The sequence below is a fragment of the Dermochelys coriacea genome, chromosome 1, assembly GCF_009764565.3.
Source record: "Dermochelys coriacea isolate rDerCor1 chromosome 1, rDerCor1.pri.v4, whole genome shotgun sequence".
In the NCBI taxonomy this organism is placed as follows: domain Eukaryota; kingdom Metazoa; phylum Chordata; order Testudines; family Dermochelyidae; genus Dermochelys; species Dermochelys coriacea.
The window spans coordinates 344,114,337-344,134,249 of record NC_050068.2 but is presented as its reverse complement, the minus strand read 5'-3'; the positions used below and the strand labels follow the sequence as shown (position 1 = coordinate 344,134,249).

The 19,913-nt window shown below is 42.7% G+C and overlaps 1 protein-coding gene across 1 annotated transcript; it reads left to right on the top strand.

Annotated features, from left to right (window-relative positions):
- Nucleotides 1-1,424: 1,424 nt before the first annotated feature.
- Nucleotides 1,425-4,547, top strand: LOC119856211 (small nuclear ribonucleoprotein F-like). The gene is made up of 2 exons (XM_038403479.2): nt 1,425-1,465; nt 4,176-4,547. Exons 1-2 carry the CDS (start codon nt 1,425-1,427, stop codon nt 4,513-4,515), a joined length of 381 nt encoding a protein of 126 aa, XP_038259407.2. The 3' UTR covers nt 4,516-4,547.
- Nucleotides 4,548-19,913: the final 15,366 nt, after the last annotated feature.

Here is a 19,913-nt window from a genome sequence, read left to right as displayed (position 1 = left end):
AGAAAGCTTCGTCCAACGCATCCCCCTGGTCCGGTGGTCTATAGAGCTGCAGCCCCAAAGCTAGAGGCACAGCCCAGAGAGAGCAGACTTGCCCTGGGAGCAGAGCTGCAGCAACCAGAGCCAGAGGGCCAGAAAATCAGCCCAGGAAGCAGGTCAGTGCTGGGAGCAGAGTCACAGAAGCAGCCTGCAGAGCAGACCTGTCCTGGGAGCAGAGCTGCAGTAACCAGAGGCAGAGAGGCCAAAGAAGCAGCCCAGGGAGCTGGAGGCAGAGCAGCGGCAGCAGCAGTGCTGAGACAGAGTGGTGGAGCTGGGGCTGGAGCAGTCTGGAGCTGAGTGCGGTGAGCAGCTGGGGAGAGTGAGGGGGATCCTGGGCTGCAGGCCCAGCACAGGGAGACGCCTCAGCCAAGAGGCTCCGCAGGCCAGGCTTGGATCGTAACCCCGAGAGGGCGGGGGCGACACTGGGAAGAAGGGTCCTACCACTTAGAGCCTGAGAGCGTGAGGCCACCACCAGAGCAAGTGTCCAGCCCACAGCATCCCTACAGCACAGCCAGGGCCTGAGAAGAAGGCTGGGGACTTACAAGGAACAGACTGTGAACTGCCCTGACATTGCAGAGACATTGTTTGTGAGGTTCCCTGCCACAGAGCAGGGTGATGTGTTTCCTTTAACCTTTCGCATTTTTCCTTATTCTTTTTAAAATTAATTGTTGATTAAATAACTTGCATTTGCTTTAACTTGTATGTAATGATCAGTGGGTCAGAGGAGTGCCCAGTGCAGAGAGAGTACCCCAGAGTGGGGACACCCTAGCCCCTGTCCTAGGTGACTACAGCAGGGTTGGGGGTTGAGCTCCCCAGGAATCCTGGGACCAGCCTTGATGGGGTTACGAGGACTCTGCCAGACAGGAGAGTGGAAGGGGAGGCAACTGGGTAAAGGAAGTGGGAGCGAAGGACTCTGATCCTTTCGCTAGCCCACTTCACCGGGGTAGTACAGAAGCCAGGAAAGTTCCCTACAATAGCGGGACTATTCCCCCGCTTACATCTAGGTGACATATAGCAGGAGCACTGAGTATGCACCTATTAAGAGTTGCTGCAATGTGGATATAACTGTGTGTGTTTAAGGAGAGGGGGGAGATTAAAAGGTGGGTTAAAACACTGTTTGGACTAACCCAGAGCTTGAGTTAATGCTTCGGGGCAGGAAATAACCTATTCAATAATATATATGGCTGTGAGAAAATGCACATCTCTCCTCTGACACTCAAACACTTAAATATGGATAAGGAGTAAAGAAGATGTTATCTGTTTGGTGACCTTCTCTGTAGTGCTCGTTCATCCATTCTGGCTTCTTATTCTTTTCAGAGAGGAAACAAAGGGAAACAAATGGGGAAGTGTTGGCTGAATCAGAATGAGTTTATTTATATTCATGTAAAATGGAATCAAGCAGGGCCCAGAGAGTTTTCACGATCCCGAGGTGAGAATTTATTTCCAGAAGAAATACAGGCAAGTTTGAAAGCTCATCACTGGAAGTGAAAGCTGCCAACCTCTCTTCTCGGGGCTTCCAACTCTATATCTTTTTGCAGGAGAGTCTGACGAGAGGTGTGTATTTCATAAAATCCCACATAGGTGAACTTGAAGAGCATAAAAATGAAGACTTGGTTCCTGGGTGGGTTTTATTACACAACATGGTGTCTACAACTCATTTCTATAAATCAAATTAACAAAAAAGTAGCAGCTGATAATCAATAATATTACAGTTCTTAGGTTATGTAGTGCAACATTGCCCTGGGCTATAAAAGCTTCCAGTCAGTTAAGGTCATGCATAATTGTAAAGAAGCTGTCATCATCTCGTTCATGCTTGTTGTAATAAATAGTAAATAACCTACCAAGAGCTGAGTGTGCTACCTACAACCTACGAAGAGCTAAGTGTGCTCAGTGACCCAGACATCTGGGACAAGGGGAAATAAAGACATAGCAGTAATTAACTTCCTTGCACTCCAATATTGATTTTCATAATTCATTAAATTAAGACATAAATTAGATTGTATGCTATTTTGGGAAAGGACCCTGACTCTGCTCTGATACTCTGGTGTAGGTCAGAAGTAAGTCCACTGGAGTCAGTGAAGTTGCATTGGTATAAAATATTTTAGATCAAAATTTTAGATCAAAATAATTCTAAGCATGATAGTTTTTTTAAAAGTATTTTAACATTTGTGGGGAATGTCTGTGTGAACAGTGGTATTAACCCACATGATGCTATTTATTTTTAGTCTCTGGACTGTTCTTATATTACAGGAATGATTGAAAGTACTGTCAATATTTACTCAAGATTATACAATGGGGTCGCGGTACATTAATGTGAGTTAATGCTTGTGTGATAGGCAGGCTTTTTATCATTGGCCTCTTCTGACTGGCTGTGCCAGATCTGTTGTTATATCTATTGGCTCACCTAAGTCTGCTTCTTTGAGCTCACTCAGTGAGATTTACCTTTCTTTTTGGAGCCAGAGATCATGAGTTCTATTCCCGTTGCCATAGAGATGTTGGTGGTTTGCAACTGTGGTGCTTGCATCTTTTTGGCCATAGATAATTATTTTAATCTGAGAAGAAGTATTGTATAATAGTTGAAGCATCAGACTAGGAACCAGTGGATCTAGGTTCTGTTTCTGGCCTCTAGTGTTGACTTAGTGTGTAATTTTGGACAGTTTACCTTCTCTACCCTTGATTTTACCATTTTTCTAGAATAGGAATAATAGCAGCTATCTAACTGAGGATTGCAAAACTTTATTTAATTAATGTTTTAAAGGGCTTGGAGCTCCTCAAATAGAAAGCATTATGGATGCACAAAGTGAAAAATAAAGTCAAAACAATGGGCCCAGTTCATGGCTTGTGTAAACTGTTGGGATTACACCATGGTTGCATTTGACTTAATGATGTCTAATAAACCTATCTTGACAATGTACCTCATTAGGTCATAGTTTTTTCTATGAGTCCTCCTAATTTTCTAAACGGTGATTATATCATTCTGGAATCTCTAGAGCAGTGGTGGGCGACCTGCGGCCCGTCAGGGTAATCTGCTAGCGGGCCACAAGACAGTTTGTTCACATTGACCGTCTGCAGGCACAGCCACCCACAGCTCCAAGTGGCCATGGTTTGCCATTCCCTGCCAATGGGAGCCACGGGAAACGGTGGCCAACATGTCCCTGTGGCTCACGCACTTCCCACAGCTCCCATTGACTGTGGGACGGTCAGTGTAAACAAACTGTCTTGCGGCCCGCCAGCGGATTACCCTGACAGGCTGCGTGTGGCCCGCGGGCTGCAGGTTGCCCACCACTGCTCTAGAGGTACTGGATATTCTTGTTTAGGGGCTGATTCAGCAATGCACTGTAAGAACATGAGTAGTCTCAAAGTCAAGGTCTCCTGGATTGGGGCCTTATGCTTCAACATCAGTAAACTGTGACAGTTCCTTGAAAAAAAGAGGAATAAAAAAATTTGGCCAAATTTCTTAAATCTGGGTACAGTGACAAAATTCCTCTTCTGCCTTGGTGGGTCCTGCACTTATTGGCAGATTTGCTCGCCTCAGAGGTTCATGGCAGCCCCTCAGTTTGTCCACTTTCGTGGCTCAAATCTGCCATTCACTCAGTTAACCTCATCACTGGCCAGCATGGGGAAAAGGAAGAACAATCCCCACAATCTCTGCTGGTCTGTCTAGTGGATCAGGGAACAGGCCAGAGACCTTCCCCTCTGGTGGAACCCACAGTCCAGGTCAACTCCTCCAAGTAGGGAGTTGGCGGGATGGGAGGAACCCAGGCCCACCCTCTACTCCAGGTTCCAGCCCAGGGCCCTGTGGATTGCAGCTGTCTACAGTGGCTCCTGTAACAGCTGCGTGACAGCTACAACTCCCTGGGCTACTTCCCCATGGCCTCCACCCAACATCTTCTTTATTCTCACCGCAGGACCTTCCTCCTGACGTCTGACAATGCTTGTACTTCTCAGTCTTCCAGTAGTACGCCTTCTCACTCTCAGCTGCTTGCGCCTCTTGCTCCCAGCTCCTCGCACGCACACCACAAACTGAAATGAGCTCCTTTTTAAACCCAGGTGCCCTGATTAACCTGCCTGTCTTAATTGATTCTGGCAGCTTCTTGATTGGCTGCAGGTGTTCTAATCAGCCTGTCTGCCTTAATTGTTTCCAGAAAGTTCCTTTTTGTTCTGGAACTTTCCCTGTTATCTTACCCAGGGAAAAGGGATCTACTTAACCTGGGGCTAATATATCTGCTCCTGAACCCCAAACCCTTCCTGAACGGACTGACAGGGAAGCTGGTGATGGTGAAGCTGAAGTGGGGGATGGAGTACAAGGACTACCTGGTGTCTGTCGATGGCAGTATGAACATGCAGCTTGCAAACACAGAAGAATACATAGATGGTGCATTGTCAGGACACCTTGGTGAAGTTTTGATGAGATGTAACAATGTCCTGTACATCAGAGGAGTAGAAGAAGAAGAAGAAGATGGAGAAATTAGAGAATAAGTTTGTATATTTCTGGAAAATAAAGATCAGTTTTCAGAACTAAAAAAAAAAAATAATCACTCTCCTGCAGCCATCTGGCCTGACCCTGGAACAGTACCTAAAATTAGGGTTGTAATTCCATGTTTAGAAATTTAAATAGAAGTGGCCTGACTTCCAGAGATGACCCCTGCAGCTCCCATTGAAGAAATTCTGAGGAAATTCTGAAGAAATTCATTGCTAAACTTAACTGACTGAAATGTGAAGGGGTCATCACATGAAGGAAAACAAAACCCATGGAGTATGTGACTGGGAATACAAATGGGAGATGGGAGTTTCAGTATAACAAGTGCAGTTAAATTTTGTGAAGGGTTGTGGAGGACACTGAGGGGATTCTTCCTGGCAACCTACTGAGAATTTTCCGAAATTGAGGCTGTGCAGGACATTGGGACAGTCAGCGTAGAGCAGAAGAGAAACAGGTGAGTGAGGTGAAATGGAGTTGGAAATATTCTGTGGGATCCAGGAGATGGAGTACCTAGATATGCTATTGGGAAAACAGGAAGTTGTGTGTGTTTGACAATAAAACCGGCCCTGGTTATGGGTAGCAGTTCTCAGTACCTTGGTACTGAAACTCAAAATTAACAGAAGTTTTCTCTAAAGTTGGATGTGGATAGGGATATTGGTCAAATAGAAGTAAAGCAGTCACCTGAAAAAGGCAATTTTAGAAATTAATCGGCTTGAGTAGGATTATAAGAATTTGTTTAGAAGTACACATTTTTCATCTCTCCCTTAAACTGACTCTTCCTTTAAAGTTATTACATTGCAGAATATTTACATTTTCAGGAAAAATACTTCAGACAGATAAAATTCACAGGTTTCAGAGTAGCAGCCGTGTTAGTCTGTATTCGCAAAAAGAAAAGGAGGACTTGTGGCATCTTAGAGACAAACAAATTTATTTGAGCATAAGCTTTCGTGAGCTACAGCTCACTTCATCGGATGCATTCCGATAAATTCACAGAGCAACTTTCATACTAGGGGAAACTTTGGGGAAAAAATGTCTTATACAAAAATTAGGGACATTATCCTGAAATCAGACCCAAGAGTATGGACCTATGCGACACACACACACCCCACCCACAATTAGGTTGATAATTTTGGTTGGACATATTGCTGGAGGTTTCATCACATGACATAACATTTCATTACAGATTAATCTTGAACTCCTGGAGATGTTATAATAATCCTGGTGGGTTGGAAACCCTACCCCCAGTACGTAGGTGGGGTTGGCCAGAGTCCTGTCAGCCATTTTCCAACTTTAATAATGTCTTTGCTATTCCCAGTTCAGCTTGAACAGGCAGAGAGATTGTTGCCCTCTGACATTCTATTCTGCTGCAATGCAAAGAAAGGGGACATCACAAATTCAGCATTATGATTTCATTGTAGGGTCAAGTAAAGGAAGAAAGTGGGTCTGGAAGAGAGCATACCTTTGATCCTACACAAAAAGCTTTGGTAATTAGTGAAGACTGGCTATTGATCAGAACTTCCAAAAAGTACTGGTATATTCAGTTTTGGTAGGATAGTTTGGACCCCATCTCTAGTAGTTAGCAAAAGTGATTAAAGGAATTTATATGTGGAGAAAAATGATGGAGCTGTAGAAACTTAGCAGTCTTTTCCACTATGCAAGTCTCTCATCAATCAGTAGGAATATGATGCTATGTTTGTCCTATTTCACGTATCTCTCTGGCAGAGCCCCCAGAGCCCTGAAATGTATTAAAGCCCCATTCTTTCACCTCAGAGAACTTGGGTTCAAATTAATCTTAAATCTGCAAAATGCAATAAAGTGGATTGTCTCTTCCTAATCCTTAGTGGATAATTGATCACATCAGCAGATGCTGAGAACTTTAGTCGTAATTGGCAGTGACTGCTCATGAGCGTTCCAACATTGACACAGCAGGGGTGGGGCAGGCTAGAGGGGTATTGGTGAAGCTATGCAGAAATGGCACCTGTCTGTTCACTGAGTCATTGTAGTCCATGTCCTCAGGGCTCCTTATACTCCTAAGCATGCAAACATGATGGAGAGCTGCAGAAATGTCAGCTGATGAGGATGTTAGTAATAATGCTAGGTTTCAGAGTAGCAGCCGTGTTAGTCTGTATTCGCAAAAAGAAAAGGAGTACTTGTGGCACCTTAGAGACTAACAAATTTATTAGAGCATAAGCTTTCGTGAGCTACAGCTCACTTCATCGGATGCATTTGGTGGAAAAAACAGAGGAGAGATTTATATACACACAGAGAACATGAAACAATGGGTTTATCATACACACTGTAAGGAGAGTGATCACTTAAGATAAGCCATCACCAGCAGCAGGGGGGGGGGGGAAGGAGGAAAACCTTTCATGGTGACAAGCAAGGTAGGCTAATTCCAGCAGTTAACGAGAATATCAGAGGAACAGTGGGGGGTGGGGTGGGAGGGAGAAATACCATGGGGAAATAGTTTTACTTTGTGTAATGACTCATCCATTCCCTGTCTCTATTCAAGCCTAAGTTAATTGTATCCAGTTTGCAAGTTAATTCCAATTCAGCAGTCTCTCGTTGGAGTCTGTTTTTGAAGCTTTTTTGTTGAAGTATAGCCACTCTTAGGTCTGTGATCGAGTGACCAGAGAGATTGAAGTGTTCTCCAACTGATTTTTGAATGTTATAATTCTTGATGTCTGATTTGTGTCCATTCATTCTTTTACGTAGAGACTGTCCAGTTTGGCCAATGTACATGGCAGAGGGGCATTGCTGGCACATGATGGCATATATCACATTGGTAGATGCGCAGGTGAACGAGCCTCTGATAGTGTGGCTGATGTGATTAGGCCCTATGATGGTATCCCCTGAATAGATATGTGGACAGAGTTGGCAACGGGCTTTGTTGCAAGGATAGGTTCCTGGGTTAGTGGTTCTGTTGTGTGGTGTGTGGTTGCTGGTGAGTATTTGCTTCAGATTGGGGGGCTGTCTGTAAGCAAGGACTGGTCTGTCTCCCAAGATCTGTGAGAGTGATGGGTCGTCCTTCAGGATAGGTTGTAGATCCTTGATGATGCGTTGGAGAGGTTTTAGTTGGGGGCTGAAGGTGATGGCTAGTGGCGTTCTGTTGTTTTCTTTCTTGGGCCTGTCCTGTAGTAGGTGACTTCTGGGTACTCTTCTGGCTCTGTCAATCTGTTTCTTCACTTCAGCAGGTGGGTATTGTAGTTGTAGGAATGCATGATAGAGATCTTGTAGGTGTTTGTCTCTGTCTGAGGGGTTGGAGCAAATGCGGTTATATCGTAGCGCTTGGCTGTAGACAATGGATCGAGTGGTATGATCTGGATGAAAGCTAGAGGCATGTAGGTAGGAATAGCGGTCAGTAGGTTTCCGATATAGGGTGGTGTTTATGTGACCATCGCGTATGAGCACCGTAGTGTCCAGGAAGTGGATCTCTTGTGTGGACTGGTCCAGGCTGAGGTTGATGGTGGGATGGAAATTGTTGAAATCATGGTGGAATTCCTCAAGAGCTTCTTTTCCCTGGGTCCAGATGATGAAGATGTCATCAATGTAGCGCAAGTAGAGTAGGGGCATTAGGGGACGAGAGCTGAGGAAGCGTTGTTCTAAGTCAGCCATAAAAATGTTGGCATACTGTGGGGCCATGCGGGTACCCATCGCAGTGCCGCTGATTTGAAGGTATACATTGTCACCAAATGTGAAATAGTTATGGGTCAGGACAAAGTCAAAAGTTCAGCCACCAGGTTAGCCGTGACAGTATCGGGGATACTGTTCCTGACGGCTTGTAGTCTATCTTTGTGTGGAATGTTGGTGTAGAGGCTTCTACATCCATAGTGGCTAGGATGGTGTTTTTTAGGAAGATCACCAATGGACTGTAGTTGGTGATGGCTTATCTTAAGTGATCACTCTCCTTACAGTGTGTATGATAAACCCATTGTTTCATGTTCTCTGTGTGTGTGTATATAAATCTCTCCTCTGTTTTTTCCACCAAATGCATCCGATGAAGTGAGCTGTAGCTCACAAAAGCTTATGCTCTAATAAATTTGTTAGTCTCTAAGGTGCCACAAGTACTCCTTTTCTTTTTTAGTAATAATGCTGTATGTTTGCAAATGCTTTACAAACAGTAAATTATAACCTCTCTCTCTCTTACACACACACACCCTCCCAGCCTTCCTTGTGAAGCAGTTATCATCCCCATTGTACAGAAGAGGAAACTGAAGCACTGAGTGAGTAAGTGAAGGCCATATAGAAAGTGTCCAAGCTGGATGCAGCATGATCCAGCGTAGGAAGTAGGAAACTGGCAGTTAGGAGAGCTGGGTCCTATTTCCAGCTCTGCCATGCCCTCTGGGTGACTTTGGGCAAGTAACTTAACTTGTCTGTGTGGGGGCTGAGGAGACCACAGTACACCACAGGAAGACAGGGAGTAGAAAGATGGCTTAACCACCTTTTTGCTCCCTTTATTCTGTGTTGACTGAGTATCAGACCAATCCTCAATATACGAGCAGTGTGAGGATTACTCTCAAACGCATCAGGGGCCAGTGGCTCCAATGGCCATTGTATGAGCTAGGTATCAAAACCAAACAAACAAATAAAACCCGACCTCAAGCAGAACATTGACTCTGAAAAGGGAGAAGTGCCAGAAATTCCATGAAGTCAACTAGGGGCTTCACTATTGATTTGTGTAAGGAAGGAGTTCAGATACTGGGGGGTGGGGAAGGCAGGCAGCAATATAAAACCCTTAGACAGACGATCAGGGTGCAAGAAAGTCCTGGCCATGACCCCTACACTGGCCACAGGGAGGCAGAGGGCTGACCTTTAATGCCACTTTATGCTAGCAGTACAGTTCCAAGCAACTGCAGTGTAGCCAAGGCTCAGTACCAGTGATACTAGCTATTTCTGCAAGGAATTTTGAGATCTGTAGATGATAAAAGTGCAAAGTATTATTATCAGTGATTCAGGAGTTCCTACTCCTTTTCCTACATATACCTGTGTCTTTCCCTGCCATGCTGAAATATTGTGTGGGGGACCTCAGACTAAACAAAGTGGTTTACATATTTGTCCAGTGTACAGGGACACTTTAAAAGTGAAAATCATTCATATTTTTTGTCTGATACACTTTACATCTATCTCTCTGCTTTAATAGGATTCCATGTAATGCCCAGGGGTCAGACTGGTCAAAGGGCAGTCCCAATCAATGGTCAGAGTTCATGCAAGAGGTTTCATTTCCTGGAGATTCAATCCAGGGGGAGGTACAGCGAGGCAGCTGTTGGGGTTAGGGTGAGGCAACAACCCTCCATCAGACAGAGCTATAAGGCAAAGTCAGGTGAGCCCAAGTAGCAACTATCAGGTCCTGGCTCAAACAAGGCCAGAAGGGAAGCTGGAAGTTTATGTATAGTCACCAGCCACCAGGGTCAAGCCCATGTGGCCAATCAGGAAGCAGGTTGCAGAACCCTGGAAGCTGGTCCACTCAAGTCTGTGAATTCCCTGGTGCACTAATGCGTTGGTGTGGTATAGGGTGACCAGACAGCAAATGTGAAAAATTGGGAAGGGGGTGGGAGGTAATAGGAGCCTAAATAAGAAAAAGACCCAAAAATCAGGACTGTCCCTATAAAATCGGGACATCTGGTTACCCTAGTGTGGCATGGTAGCCAAGAGTTGTTTCCTGAAAACCCAGTAGCCGTCAGTGCAAGGGCAGGCTCTTGACTTTCCGTTTCTCCAAAAGCATATGATTCTGCTTGTAATGTACTGTACACATTCTGCTCTGAGAGTAGTGAATTTGACTAAGTATCTCCTATTCTGGGATAAAAAATACATAGGGCGCTCTTAGCGTGGCGTTCATTTCCACAGGCAGATAAACAATGAAGGGTTTGTGAGATTGTTGGTTGAACAATACTTTAGAAAAGCTTCATCTTGCCTAGCTGTCATTTCTGTTGTTGTACTTTGCACTTGGTGACATTACTGGTGACAGCTAAATGGAGTGTATAAATTGTTAGATGTTCTTTGACCAAGGATGTTGATTATTCTGGGCAACCAAAATCATGGACCACAGCCAGTTGTATGCATAAAGCTGCTAATCTACTACAGTACAGTAATATTGTTACACGCTGGGTAAAAAGGGGGATGGTAGATTTAAATAAACAGAAGATATGAAATTAGAACAAAACTGGAAAAGCAATTATGTTTATCTTTTAAATTTGCAAAAAAGAAACCAAAAAAAATCCTGAATCACCAACATAGGCTTAAACAGCCACTTTTACTAAAATAAATAAATCTGCTTTTATAAATCAGATCTATTAATGGAAAATAGTTATTCATATCACCTAAGATTAATAATAACAAGAAATAATACAGTGTACTTATATAGCCTCTTCTCTCTGAGGATCTCTAAGTTCTTAATTAAAGTCAATGGACTGATACTTGCAAAGTGCCTGCTTCTGCTCCCTTTGAAATCAACGGTAAAACACTCATGGATTTCAGATGGGAACGGGCAGGCACAGACTGAGGTCCCGATTGTGTCTGCCAGGATCTGCTCATCCCTTCGGCATGCTTATGGGGGGGTTCAGATGTTTCTGCATCACTATGCTCTACTGTACCTTCCCAGATCCTGTAGATACCTTCATCTGTATCTGGTTATCAGCTGGGCAAGGAGGAAACTTTTGTTAACTTTTTTGTGTGTAATCCCTCCTAGATTCTCAGGGAGTGGCTTTGGCCAGGAGGAATTCCAGGGAGTATGGTTCTAATGAACCACATGCTGTCTGTGCAAGGAGCTGTGGGAGGTGTCAGAGACCAGAACTGCTGTCTGGTCTTACCCTCCCATGTGTCTCCTGGGATCCACCATCTTTGGGGGCAGCTTTTCTGGATGGGCAGGATTCCTCATAGACATCTCTATGAGGAAATTCTCACTGAATTTTCCTAACAAAATGTCCCCTTTCATTATTTTGTCCTCACCTGTGGGAAATTTGGACTTGACGTAGCTAAGCATCATTATCCGTGTTTTATAGAGAGTTGTGTGACTTGTCTCTGTTAAAACAAAAAACTCATGGTAGAATAGGGAATGTAACACAGGCCTCCCAGTTTAAGCACTTTGAAAGTGTTAAAGTGTGCCTTAGCCACAAGACTCCCTTCCCTTCCTCACAAACATCCTCCTTATTAAAACAGAAGGAATTTGAATAATTGACTGGATTGGATGGGATTGTACTCTGGCAGCTAGCCTATGCTGCTGCCCAGGCTGCTGTAGCCATACTGCCATTTTTAGAGTGCTAGCTCGATCAAAGCTAATCCATGTACTGAGTTGGAAATTACATCTCAAGCTGTAGTGCAGACATACCCTAAAACTATACTGTGACTCCCAGCAGGTATTGCTGCACCTATAACAGCCGAATACTGGAGGATTTATTTTTCTTCCACTCAGTGGATGGAGGTGTGGGGGAAAACCCACTGCTTCACAAACAGTGGTCTCTTTAGTCTGTAGATCTCTACGCATTTTGCACAGAAGCTGGAGAAATTGAGGCAGAGAGAGGTGACATGATTTGCCCAGGATTTTCCATTCCTATACCCAAACTGTTGAACCAAGCTGCCTTCATGGTACTGGCCCATTCTCTCCACTGTGCAGACCTGATAGGGAGAAGAGAAGGATAAAATAGGCACAATGGCATCATTATGTTCGAAATCCATCTGATTTGTATTGCTTTTAGGGTGTTTGCATATTCAGAGCAGAGGGATTATCTGACACTCTTTCTGCAACAGGATCATTACTGTATGTAGCTGCGTAGTTAGGGAGTATAAAGATATCCAACAAAGAAATGCACTCAGTGCTTTTCAGCAATACTTGCCCTGTGGCTTGGGACTTGGCTATCACTTACATGTAACTGGTGCTGGATTAACAGCCCTGAAAAGAGTGACATTCCCATAGCATGAATTGTGGCACGGAAAGCTTTCCCATCCTGCTCTATCCAAATGTTTCAGTCCTGATTGAAAGGTGACCTTTGGTTGAGAGGCAGCTCAGTTTCCATGTGCCATTCAGTCCTTAGCCTCTGCTGAGATTGCCAACAGTCAAATCCTATTCAGAAGAGGAAAGGAGAAAGGTAATGCTCAGTGGTGGTTGTGCTGAGAGCTGTTCTGCCTTGCCCAGGCTCCCTGGTTTATCCCCCAGTTCTGTAGCCATTGAAATCAACATTTACTTTGCCATTGACTTAAGTGCGACAAAATCAGTCCAAGGACTGAGTCAAGAGTTAAGGTGACAGTGATAAATGTAAATTCTTCCTATTCATGGGTCTGAAGAATGATGGGCATGAAGTCATGGCAAATACTGCTGACATCTTCTGTTCATAGTTACAGATATGTTGAACTGACTTGTCCTTCTTGAATGGGTCCCAGAGATTAGCTAGGGCTGATCTAAGTTTGTGGTTTGCAGTTCAGAATGGGTTGAGTTGAATTATGGAACTGGCAGCACTCCTCCTCCAACAGAGTGAGATGCTAACGGGAGGGAAGTGACGATGCCCAACCCTATCATCTTTTCAAACCCAGTGCAGCAGGATACAACTAGGTACACTGTGAAGCTTGTCCAGTGCAAGAGGCAGTGGACCCGCACAGAGGCTGATTCACAAAGCTACGGATCACTGCTTGCTTGTTGTGCAAGTGCTTGTGGTTGTGCCACTTGAAGCAAAATGCTTGACACTGTTGGGGAAAACTAGCCCTTGTAATGGAAGGAAGCATGTCCTGAGAGGGCTGAATCTATACCAGTAATGGGCAACTTGTGGTCCGTAGGCCGCACGCAGCCCGTCAGGCTTATCCGCTCGCGGGCCACAAGACAGCTTGTTTACACTGACCGTCCACAGGCACGGCCACTCACAGCTCCCAGTGGCCGCGGTTCGCTGTTCCCGGCCAACGGGAGCTGCAGGAAAGAGCGGCCAGCACATCCCTGCAGCCCGCACCGTTTCCCATAGCGAAGTTCTAGTTCTCAGGAGTTCTAGTTCTCAGGCTTGGGGTTTAACCATAAGACCATGTTTTCTACCCACATCGTTAATTGGACTCCTCTTCCCCCTTCCCCATCCCCATTAATTAAGGTCCTTGAATGATCCAGAACAGATTGTGCAAACTCTTCAGAAATCTGGGCTTCAGCCCCAAGACAAAAAAGACTGATTCTTATGATCACGCCTGTAAACAGGCATGAGCCCCAAACTACTCTGAACATGGTACAGGCACACACCCTGTGGGTTATGATCCAAATTTACTCCCTTCTTGGACGTTTGCCTTTATCTTACCTTTGGTACAAAACATTGTGGCAGGATTGCACTTGTAAATGTAAACATTAGCCTGAGCTCACAGTTCCTAGGGTTTCTTCTTCATTCGTCCATGTGTTTTTATTTTGTTTTAATGAAATGCTTAATTCTCTCTCGCTCTCGCTCTCTCTCATTCATACATATATATTTAGAATCATAGAAATGTAGAGCTGGAAGAGACCTGAAGAGCTCATCAAGTCCAGCCCCCTGCACTGAGGCAGGACCCAGTAAACCTAGACCATCCCTGACAGGTGTTTGTCCAACCTGTTCTTAAACACCTCTGGTTCTGGGGATTCCGCAACCTCTCTTGGAAGCCTGTTCCAGAGCTTAACTCCATTATAGTTAGTTTTTTCTACTGTCTAACCTAAATCTCCCTTGTTGCAAATTAAGCCCAATACTTCTTGTCCCACTTAAATACCAGGAGCTCATGATTTAGGATAACATGTTGCCATCCCTTACAGTACCAAGCCAGAGTGTGCCATGTGCAACCCAGCATTCATAAACAATGCTACAGTAACAATCCAGGCTAAGATTTTAAAAAATAGAAGCCTAAAGGTAGTCTCCCAAATCCATATTGAGGCACCTATTTAAACAATCTGATTTTTTGGTCAGGGCTGAGCATCCAACAGCTTATTAAATGTATTATTGTAAGGCACTTAATGAGAAGATCACTTCAGAGCTTCAGTAGGCATCCTGCATGTGCAGTGAGTTGACTAGAAAGCACCGTACTCCTGTGCCATATAAACTGCACTTGAACTTCTGTTTAAGTTTGGGATGCATTTCAAGGTGATCTTTGGCACTCTGTGTGCTTTTGGTCCCTTTCTCTCTTTCTTACCCCCTTGCACTACTTCCCCCTGGTAATTGAGATCGGTTAACGCAGTCTCGCCCAGAGCCCTACTTCTGAATATCAGCACATTGGGAAGTAACGGAGGGGCCATAACTTAATAATTCTCTTTGCTTGTTGGTCCAGCCGAGCCCAAAACTATTAACCTTCAAAGCTCATTGGTTGTTCAGGCTTTTGTCTTGAATGTGGGAAGCGAGCTGTGTTTATATCTAGTTGTTAGGTGGGAAGTGATTTTGTTTAGCTTTTGTCATATACTCTGTATTGCTTGGATTTGTACATGCACCCACAGAGTTTGGGATTGGCGCATGATTAAATATAGGCAAAGAGCAATTATTTTATTTTATTTATTTTAGGGAGCTTTTACCTTTCTTGGTTTTTTTTCTCTTTAATGAGATGGATTGTTAAAATATGTTAATCCGACACATGGGGAAGGGTGGGGAAATACACGGAGATGTTGAATAATTAGATCATCTTCTATGCAGGAATAAGTCCAAGTATTAGACAGAAACAAGAACTCCCTCTCCCCAATTCTAACCTCCTCCCTCATCACAGATACATGGGATCTGGGTCCTTTCTGTAAGAGACGTCTGATCTTAAGTATTCGTTAAAGTTTGTCGTGCTTTGAAGATTCTAAGTGACAGATATCATTCTTGTCTTTTAATCTCCTATCTCTTATTTAGAAGTTGATTAGGGTGGCTGATAATGTAGAGCTACATGTCAGTGATAAAACCAAATAAAAAACTGCCACTATTACTGGACAAAATCCTTAAATCCCTGAATTGTTAATCAGTCCTTACTCCCTGAAGACAGTGTGAATTTTGTCTGAGTAAGGACCTGATAGTTTGGCCCACAGAGATCCAACATTTGATTGCATTTTCAATTGAGCTGCAGTTTGCTGTATTAGAGATGTATTTGTGGATCTGAAATGCCATTTTTGTAGGATCCTGAAAAGTAACTATTTAATAGTCAGTGAGATTATCAACCTCATGTGATCTTAAACTTGTTGGAAAGCTTATTAAGGTCTGATCCAGCAACCTTTACTTACATGAGTAATTCTACGCACTATATTAGGCTTATTTGTGGAGTAAATATTACTCGTGTAAGGCTTTTTGCCTTTATTTTCTCTTACTTTAACCTATTCCTTCAAAGAGTTAACTTTCTAAGCAGCCGCAGATTAGTTCTCTTCATTGTTTTAATTATTTTTCTCGTCACGCACAGTGCAGGTCTAGTGTTTGTGAATTTTTTGTCCTCTCTCCACTGCTGTTTCAAATATGCTGGCACTGAAAGCTAAACTGAAATGCTGCCTATTTGCCATCTTATTTTGACAGATCTTCACCTTTCTCACATTTTAATATTATAGATTTTTATTGCTTTTCTTCAGGATAGCTTGGGCATGCCACAATTTTACATTTCTAAAATGCATGCAGGGCACTCTTAAGCAGCTACTCACTATCAGTGTGCTTTCATGTGCTTGCTACTGACTAATTTCCTTCTCTATAGTTGACAGGTGACTCAGAGTAAAAGCTGGCAGATGGCTATATCATTAAATGTGGCCAGAGCCTTCTGAGATGAGTTTTGGAATTTTTATCAAAGTGGGAATTAGTTTCAGGATATATCAGTGGCACACAGCACACCGTGGGAGTGTAAAATAAGAGGAAATAGTTCACAACGAGTCATCGTTTGGTTGGATGATTCAGGGGTCTGCTGTTGGTGGTCAGAAAGACACGTGGCTGACTACAGAGTCTTTGTATGCTATTCAGAATGCAATCTGTCTCTAAAAATTAATTCCACCATTCTGATTCTTGTCCAGTGAATCATTTCCAGAAATTAATAGCTGCAGTTGCTGGAATGGATATTGTGAAATTCCCTTCATTTACAACGTACGGGTTTTGAAATGATGACTTATCGGGCAATTTTTTTTAGGATTAGAATTAAAACTACTTTAAAATAAGTATATATGTCCTTGTGTATTTTAATAAGAGAGACAGTAAAAACCTCCCAGTTCCAAACGATGAAGGATAATCTGAAAGAGCTAGTTCTTGGAATAGTAGATCTGTTGGCACTGGCTGGTGATTTCCTGTGCATTTCCTGCAAGAAATGTTCTGTGATGTGAGTAGGTGGTAGTTAAGAGGTTGTTACGAAACCAGTTTTCAACCAGACGTCTTGAGTTGTGAATTGGAAAAAGGGATACAGCTTGAGTGTTGTCTCTTTGTTTCAGCAGGGCAGTTGTAATGCACATGCTGTATATTCTGTGTTTCTATGGAGCAAGGAATATTTGGAATATAGCTAATATTCCTCTATGTATTTTTCTTTATATCGCTCCACTTTATAGTCGAAACATGAGACTGAGCTAAGACAACTGGAAGCAGTGGACATGGTGAATAAGGAGGATTTTCCTGAGTGTATCTTTAACTGTAAGTATTTTCTGATAGTTTTCCCCAGACATGAGAGGCAGAATGGAGTTTCATCAATGACTAATGTCTGTGCCAAAACAAGATGGTTATTTGGAGCGCATTGGTTCTGTTCAGAAAGCAGATGGGCTACTAGAAGCACCAGAAAAAGGGCATTTCAGGGGATTGCTCTGGCTCCGAAACTGTTGGAATTGTTGACCTACTGACTCAGTTATGAAGAATTGGGAAAACAGCCTTATTGTGGTTTCCTTTGTTGATGGCAGGTTCAGAAGACACATGTGATCATGTGAACGTGGCTAGCAGAAGAGTGGTAGCTCTAGTGCATGTTGCATTCTGGATTTGTTTTGTGCCTGAGAGGAGTTGAATTCCTGAGCACTGGAGAAGATCTAACCATATTTGTGATGGTTCTGCTCATGACAGTACAGTGGTAAGTTTAATGCATTTTTCATTTTCATTGGGTCACTGATCCCCTCTTTACTAAACTTGTCATTCTTGAAAAGAAAGGGTGTATGTACAACCCCATTACAAAAACATAGCACAGGTGGTATTGACCTTTATTCTGGATTGGAATATTTTGGAAGCTAAATGAACATATGCTTCAATGCTTTGGATCAGTTTTTACAGAGAAGACCAACTGGCATCTCAGAGTTTGAGGGTATTTGATCTGGGGCCAAACTTTGAGACCAAACTTTGAACCATATTATTACTCTTTAGGGTGTTTAGTGTTCTTTAAACTATTCTCTAGTGGTCATGGTAACCAGCAGAAGGGATGGCTGAGTATTCCATCCATCAGGCTTTGAATAGATAGTCTCATAAAGTAGCCATCATTCCTCTTTCCAACGCATTACAGAGCATGAAGAGCATGCATTAGTCCTTTTGAATTAGATACCAAATAATGATGCCCGTGTATGGACATCAAAACCTTATGATACTTTTCATAATAGTAGGATATGCCCCACGGGCGGCTGCTGTTAAGTATTTCAGTAAGTTCCAACAAATACATTAACAATTAATGGTCTATTATAAAAGTATTAATAGTGTTGGCTAACAAAGGGACAGTACAGTCTAATAGATAGAGCAGGGGGTGAGAATCAAACTTCCTGAGTTCTATTACTAACTCTGCCACTGTTTCTGTTAGTGATGTTGGGCAAGTTATTTACTCTTAGTTACCCTATCACTAAAATGGGAATAATGATGCTTACTTGCCTTTACTAACATGCTTTGATATCTACCAGTCCTAAGTATTATATTTTCCTTCTGCATAGAAAGTTGATTTTCTGATACCCAAAACACTTGTAGCATTTTAATTTACAGAAAACTGTTTACAAGTGTAAACTAATAAGTAGTACATTACAGGGGGATAGGGCTAAGCATGGAAGTGATATTCAGCCTCTCTATCTCGTTACTTGCAGTGTTGTTGAAGGTGTGTTGGTTTCAGGATATTAGAGAGACACAATGGGTGAGGTAATATCTTTTATTGAACCAACTTCTGTTGGTGAAAGAGACAAGCATTCAAGCTTACACAGCTCTGGGAAAGGTACTCAGAGAGTCACAGCTAAATATAAGGTGAAACAGATTTTTAGTATAAGGAGTTAACACATGTTGCAAAACATCATTCAAGGTGAAGAGGGCACTTAACACCTCTGCAGTTCTAGGACAAAGGAGGGTTAGTGCGCATCGAGTACCTTTCCCAGACCTGAAGAAGAGCTCTCTGTAAACTAGAATGCTTGTCTCTTTCATCAACAGAAGTTGGTCCAATAAAAATATTATCTGGCCCACCTTATCTTGTTTCTTGATATTTCTTCTCTTTCCATGCAAAAGTTAAGTCACTACTAATGATGTATCTTAGTGGTCCCAGATGAGGCTTGGAATTCACTATGTATAGTTTTTCTTCTTCTGGATGTATGGCACAAGGAAGCTTCGTGTTTCCAAATGCTATTGATTGCTGAGTTGCAATAAGGCTGTTATATTTTCTTTGCTGAAATGGCATCAAAGAATGCTGTATAGCAAAGGTCCTACAGAACTGTGAATTAAGCTATTAAGTAAAAATGGTAAGATATAGCACATGTGCCATGTCTCCTTTTATTCGATGCTTCCTTCACATCTTAGTATAAGAACTTAAACTATCCACTAACTTTCTAGTGAGTGATTCCACCAGAAGGCGTAGGTGTCAAGGTCAAAGAAAAGTCATTTGCTGTGTGGTTGCTATGTGGGTGTGAAAAGCCTAAGAAGAGGAAAGGGTGGGGAAAATGTTACTTGAATTAAACAAATAAAAAAGTATGGTTAGTGAATTAGACTTTCTAAATTTTGATTTTGCCAAGTATTCTCTTGAATTAATTGCATATCTCTAAATCACGCAGTTAATTGTAAACTTATCAGAATGTTCTCAGTGGAGACTGTACTTTTAAAAACAATTTTTCCTTATCACTTTAGATTGAGAGAGAGGAAGTTGTGAATTTTTATAGCCCCTAAGTTCTTAACTGTTTAAAGATAAATTGGAATGGCAGATCAAATTTCCTTAGGCTTACACAAGAACAGACTCAATTACTGAGAAATTTTAAGCCGACCACATGTAAAGAAAAAAAATTGATCTTCAGTTTAATTGTCGTTTATCCACCTGCATTGCACAGTTGGATGCAGAGTTTTACTGCTGCTTTTTAAATCACCTGTTCTTGGAAGAAGGTGGTATTGTATGTATGGGGAATATTGTATGTTGCTGCACCGAAAATAACTTAAGTGACAAGGTATTTTTTTTTATTTGGAAGACTAATGATCATTCAGTTTTGAGTTTGTGTTTGTAGTATCTTCACTGTATTCCGGCTTTTACAGTGTAATCAAAAGTGACGTGAGAAGGGGATTCCAAA

Excerpts from the sequence above, each read along its gene's own strand:
- LOC119856211 (XM_038403479.2), top strand. The coding sequence starts at position 1,425 with ATGGAATCAAGCAGGGCCCAGAGAGTTTTCACGATCCCGAG. Across the intron at positions 1,466-4,175 it reads AGAGTTTTCACGATCCCGAG|TTCCAGAAAGTTCCTTTTTG; the intron begins GTGAGAATTTAT and ends TGCCTTAATTGT.